This window comes from Sminthopsis crassicaudata, chromosome 6 (genome assembly GCF_048593235.1).
Source record: "Sminthopsis crassicaudata isolate SCR6 chromosome 6, ASM4859323v1, whole genome shotgun sequence".
In the NCBI taxonomy this organism is placed as follows: Eukaryota; Metazoa; Chordata; class Mammalia; order Dasyuromorphia; family Dasyuridae; genus Sminthopsis; species Sminthopsis crassicaudata.
The window spans coordinates 185231554-185237381 of record NC_133622.1 but is presented as its reverse complement, the minus strand read 5'-3'; the positions used below and the strand labels follow the sequence as shown (position 1 = coordinate 185237381).

General features: G+C 50.5%; 1 protein-coding gene across 1 annotated transcript; it reads left to right on the top strand.

Moving 5' to 3' along the window:
* The first annotated feature begins 2083 nt into the window (after positions 1 to 2083).
* LOC141546271 (uncharacterized) lies at positions 2084 to 4970 on the top strand. The gene is made up of 2 exons (XM_074273953.1): positions 2084 to 2403; positions 3332 to 4970. Exons 1-2 carry the CDS (start codon positions 2145 to 2147, stop codon positions 3955 to 3957), a joined length of 885 nt encoding a protein of 294 aa, XP_074130054.1. The 5' UTR covers positions 2084 to 2144; the 3' UTR covers positions 3958 to 4970.
* The last annotated feature ends 858 nt before the right edge of the window (positions 4971 to 5828 follow it).

The following is a 5828-nucleotide window of genomic DNA, read 5'->3' as shown; positions in this document are numbered from 1 at the left end:
CACCCTGCATTTGCTGCCTGGCCGTTTCCTTTCCCCTACCTCAGATTCCCCGGGATCATTCCCTAGCTTGGGTGGAGGAACCTTTCTAGTCTTTTTCGCGGACAGTTTCGGATCCCCTGCTCAATGGCCCCGTTTTTCTCTTTAGCCGGTCCTGGCCTGGGCAAGGTAGCTCAGTCACTTTCCACTGAGCCCCAACTGAGGAGCCAGCCTTCTTTTATTTCCTGGCTCCTTTCCCCCACTGCCTTTTCTTTCCTCCCTGGCTCCCCAAAGTCTTTCCACCGCGTGAAAAGTCCTGGTCCTCCTCCCTTCAAGCAGGCCACTTTAGACCACCTCGCTCTTTAGAGCTACCTCTCTCACTTCTGCTTCTTTCTCCCTCCACTCTGTCCTCCTAGCTCCTCCCAGCCCCCCCTCTCTCCCAAGCGAGACTCTAGCGCCTCCCCTCACCCCAGCCCCCTGTTTCCTCTGGGCCCCCTACTCTAGCTCTCTCCTTGTCTTCCTCTCCTCCCTTAGTCCAGCCCTTTCTCCCCTCACCTGGTTCCCTCTGGCGTCTCCCTGTCTGGGGCTCTGTCTACCCGGGTTTTTTCCTCTTTCCGCAACCCCTCCCCGCAGCTGACTCTACCCAGTCAACACTACAGCTCCTTCTCATTCTTAACTCCCTCCCCTCTTTTTAACCTTCCTTTCTTCTCTTACTTTCCCGTCATCACTTTCTCTGTTTTTTTTTTTTTCCTCCATCCTCTTCGCCCCCTCCCCCTTCTGCTAAACTCTCCTCTCTTTGCTTCCATTTCTTGGGTAAACCGATCTTTGCTGTGAGAGCAATGCTCTTAAATGCAATTTAGACCAATCCCCTGTGTTTTACGAAGAAGAAGAAACTGAGTCTCAGAATGACTTGTCTAAGGCCATATAGGCAACAAAGTCAAGATTTAAAAACCACTATATTTCCTCTCACTTCCTGCTTTCCTTTCCCCTCCCCTCCCTTCACTTAACCTCTTCTCAATTTCCTTTCCTTTCCTGTACCAGGTCAAACTAATCTTCTTGCACATTTATAATTATCTTGCTATCCTCAAAATTTCCGATTTGAACGCCCTCAATTATTGCTGGATCAAAAACAAAACAAAACAAAACAAGACAAAAAACAAAAACAAAAATAAAAACAACAACAACAACAAAAACAAACAAACAAACAAACAAACAAAAACCCTAGCATTTAAGGCCCTCCACAATCTGGGTCAAATCATCTTTCAGCCTTCTCTCTTCTATATTCCAATCAAATTAGATTCAATTCAGTTCAATTAAACAACAATTTATTAGGCGATTCCGATGAATTTGGAATTGGGGAAATGGGTACAACATTTAGAGATCTCTATTCTTAAGTGTTCAGAAATCAATCATTAAGAGAATAAAATGCAAATAGAGATAATGAGAAGTAGATATGAGAGACTGAAGCAAAGCGCTCTGTGAGGTGGGAAGGGGGCATCTCTATAAAATGGGGGGGATATTAGAGAAGACTTGGAGGAGACTCTCATGTGACTGTGACTTTAAAGAATGAATACAAATTCAAGAAGTAAATTGCGAATATTGAGGGATTTAAGGCCTAAGTGAGCAGAGGCAACCAAGCGGGTAAACTCTGTGTGTGTGTGTGTGTGTGTGTGTGTGTGTGTGTGTGTGTGTGTGTGTGTGTGTGTGTGTAGAGTTGTTGGAGGATGCTGTCTTTCTGAGCGCCTCTTTTCTCCTTCCAAACCCTCCCTTTCTTTCCCCTCTTTTTCCTTATGCCCTCTTTCTTCTCTCCTTTCCTACTCCCATTTCTGCTCCCTTTCCCCTCCTCCCTCGTTCGCTTTCTTCCTCCTTCTTCTTTCCCCTCTCCTCCCTTTCCTCTCTTTCCCGTTCAGCTTCTCTCTTCCTTTCTCTCTTTCTCCTGCCTTTCCCTCTCCCTTCTGGCTCCTCCCAGGCTCCACCCCCTCCCCCAGTTTGGCCAATCCGTGGCCGAATCTCCGCTCAGCTGCAAGGCTCAAGCAGAGGCTCGGGCTCCGCCCACGGCTGTGGTTGTGGCTAGCGCGGAGCCCCGGGGGTTGCGGGGGTTGTTCGGAGAAGGCCCGGGCCTGGGGCTCCCGGGCGCAGGGGCGAGACGAAGCCTTGGCTCTAACGCCATGAGCGGAGCGGAGCAGGTGGGCGACCGCCTCTCAGGCCCTCGCCCGCAGCCCCAGCCTCAGCCTGGGCGATCGATGGGCCCCCGCACCTTCACCATCGACAGCATCCTCCGGCCGGATCTGCGGGGGGCGCCGCGGCCTGGCTACTGCTGGGGACCGCGGGGACCTAGCCCAGCCCACGAGCCTCAGCAGTACGAGGACCCCGAGGAGGAGGAGGAAGCGGTGGCCGTGGAGGTCGGGAGGCGCGATCTCGGCTCGGGTAGGCAGCTGCTCCTCCTCCCTCTTCTCGTACCTTCCTCCCACCCCCAACCTCCCAGACTTCTCTCCCCACGGTTTCTCTTCTCTCCCACGGGAAGGGCCACCCCGATGTCTGGGGGCAACTCATGGTTAGAATTCCATAGACCTGGGCTCTTTCTAGTTGTTTCACACTCGCGGTGGGATCTTGTTCCTGGCTGTCCCCTCTCTGAGCTTCAGTTTCTACCTCTTGTCAAATGAAGAGGTTGGGCTCATGGTTGAACTTGAGAGTCTATCAATCTGTGATTTCTTCCCCATTCCTCGGCCCAACCTCCTCTGAGTCCCCAAATCTGATGTGGGTTCCTCTGATAGCTCTGTACCCATTCGGTTCTTCGTCCATACCTCCTTCGCTATTTCCCTCACCTTTCCCCCTTCAGCACAATTATCCCGTATTCCGCGTGGATGTGGAAGTGGGGTGGGGGGGAGCGGGCAGTGATATTTCTCTACCTCCCTTCCCTGGGGACAAAAGGGGAGGGGGCACGGGAGTAGTCCCTATGCCAGTGTCTCAAGACCCAGATGTAGTAGGGAGGCTGCAGAATTCTGGAGGGGAGGAGGGAGATCTTGGAGGAGGAAGGAGCAGGGGGAGGAAAAGGAAGTGATGGAGGAGGAAGAAAAGGAGGAAGAGGGAAGGGGAATGAGAAGGAAAAAGGAGGAGAGGAAAAAAAATCAGAAAGAATGGGAAAATACGAAAGAAGAGGGGGGTGAGAAATAAGAGACTCCATAAGAGAACGAAATGTGGAGACTAGGGAAAAGAGGAAGAGGAAGGAGTAACTGAAAGAGGAGGATGAGAACTGAATCGATGCCCAGAGGAAAAGGAAGGGAAAGAGGCAAAGGGAGGAAAAAGGCCCCTTAGCATCAGCAGGTCTCACAGTCCCAGTTGTTCCACTCGGCAGGAAAGGCAGAGAGCAGGAGCCCGAGCCCGAGCCGGAGCCGAAGCCGCAGCGGGAACCCGAGCAGAAACAGGAGCAGGAGTACGAGCCGGACTCGCGGCTGGGACCCCGGCAAGGGCAGGGGAGCAAGTGGAGGCCTCCAGGGGGTCTCGGGGCCCGGGGATCTGCCCTGCCCCAGAGGGAGCAGCCCGGACACCACAGATCGCAGCGACTGCCGAGCTGGCCCGTCCTCTGGGCCGCAGTCGAGCAAAAAGAAGACGAGGACCATCTTTTCCAAGAGTCAAGTGTTCCAGTTGGAGGCCACGTTCGACGTGAAGCGCTACCTGAGCAGCGCAGAGCGCGCGGGCCTGGCGGCCTCCCTGCAGCTCACCGAGACGCAGGTGAAGATCTGGTTCCAAAACCGCAGGAACAAACTCAAGAGACAGCTGGCTGCCGAACCCGACGGGCCAGTGGGGACCCAGGCGTCCGAGCAGGCCTCGGAGCTGCCGGCCCTTTATAAGGACTCGGCCTTCCTCAGTCGCTACTTGCTGCCGCTGTCCCTTCCCCTCCTGTACCCCGGCCACAGCTTCCCCTACCTCTGCCTCCCCCGGCCGGGCAAATATTTTAGTCTGCTCGACGGAGACGTATAATTGCCTTCGTTTTTTCCTCCCTCATTTGCTCGACTTTCTACCCCCCACATATACATTTTTTTCCACCTTTCTTCTTTTTTTCCTCTCAGACTTTTTTTCCTGTCTCTTTTTCTTCTCCATCTTTCTCTTTTCTTCATCTCACCTCTTTTTCTAATTTTCCTTTCTTCTTTTTCTCTTTTCTGCATCTTTCCAGTTCTTTCTTTTCTCCCTCCTCTCTCTTCTCTCCATATTTTCCTTTATTTCTTTTAAATTCTCACTAAATCCCAAATCCCAGAGTCTCCCAACTCCCTTATTTTTTGTGTCCTTTAATTTATCTCCCGAAAAATATTGCCTCTTCCTCCTGCCCGTTTGCTTATTTCTTCCATTTCAAACCCCAGTTACCAAATATTTCTATGCAAACATCTGGCTTTTGTGAGGGATTTATTTTCCCTCTGCCCCACTGTTTCTCTTCATCCCCCTGCACTGTTTTCAGATCCAATTACAAAGAGAATCTTTATTCCAAGACTAGTTTTTTTTTTTTTTTTCTTGGCCCAACGGGGGAAAGAGCGCAGGTCGTAGCTTACGTCTCCTTTTGTGGGCCAGTGACCGACGCAAAGTTCTGTAGATCGAGGGACAGCATCTAAGCTCCCTACAGGAGGCTGAAGCTCATCTCCAGGATCCCAGGAGGGGTGTGGGGCCTTCCCAGGCCGTTCTGGCATTGGTGGATTTGATCCCATTTTGTTGGACTGGGTGCCAGCAGCCCCTCCCCTTTTCCCCATTCCCCTGGAACACCAGGGCTTCTGGACACCGAATGATGTTGGCGAGGTGGGGCCCAGCAAAGTACCGGGTGCATCCCAGCGGACAGTCCCTGCAGACAACCACGAATCACCCTCTGCTACACCACCTCCAACCCCGACACCCAAAGCTGCCTGTTCCTGCAGCACTGCCTTTCCCTCTGTTACATCTATACCTGTCCGAGACCCCTCGTTCCACTTCTCTTATTTTCACTTCAAACAAAACAAAACAAAAATCCGACTCAATTTTGTCTGCTCTCCTGGTATTTCTATTAATCGCCACCCTCCCCCCAGAGATGATGGGAAATTAGTAGTCTTAGAAAGAAAAGGGGGTTTCTGTCTTTGTCAAAGTCACAGCATTGTAGTTCTCCAAATACCCCTTTGACCATCAAATAACCCTTGAAAGGGCCTCATAGTTCCCATGGCACTCCAGAACCCACACATATACACAGGACACAACATTTTTCTGAAAGTTGATAGGATGTGGAAGGGGGAAAGATTTGAGCGAGACTCAAATTGAGAAGTCAAGTGCAAAGTGGGAAGGGCACTAGTGTAAATCAGGAGAACTGGATTTAAAGCTCACTCTCCTTAGTTTCCTGAATGACAAATTAGAGAAGCTCCCTGTCTCAGTTTCTTCATCTGAAAAAAAAAAAAAAAGAAAGAAAAAGAATTGTACGATCTCTGATTCCTTTTCAGTACTTAACTGGTTATTTTTATGTTCTGAGATCCCTTCTGATGTTGATGTTTTATTTATTATTCTAGGCCATTTTAGCTACCAAAGGGCTTACCATGGTGGGAGGTATGAAACTTGGAAAAGTTATTGTGCGTCAGGGAGAAGAAGGTCAAATCATAGATTCAGTGACCTGAGATCTCCAGAGCCTGTTGGAGGCCTAGTTGAGCTGACCAGTCAGCTGTTAGTGACTCCCATAAGGAATTTTCATTCTCTTGTCCTCTCCAAATCAAAAGGATTGGGAAAATTGTAAGTGCATTATAAAAAGTGATCTATTATTAGTGGGAGTGCTGTGAATTTCTCTTCACTAAGGGAAGCACATCCTTTCCATCAACATGAACAAATGCTGAGGGTGGCCCTGGATCAGG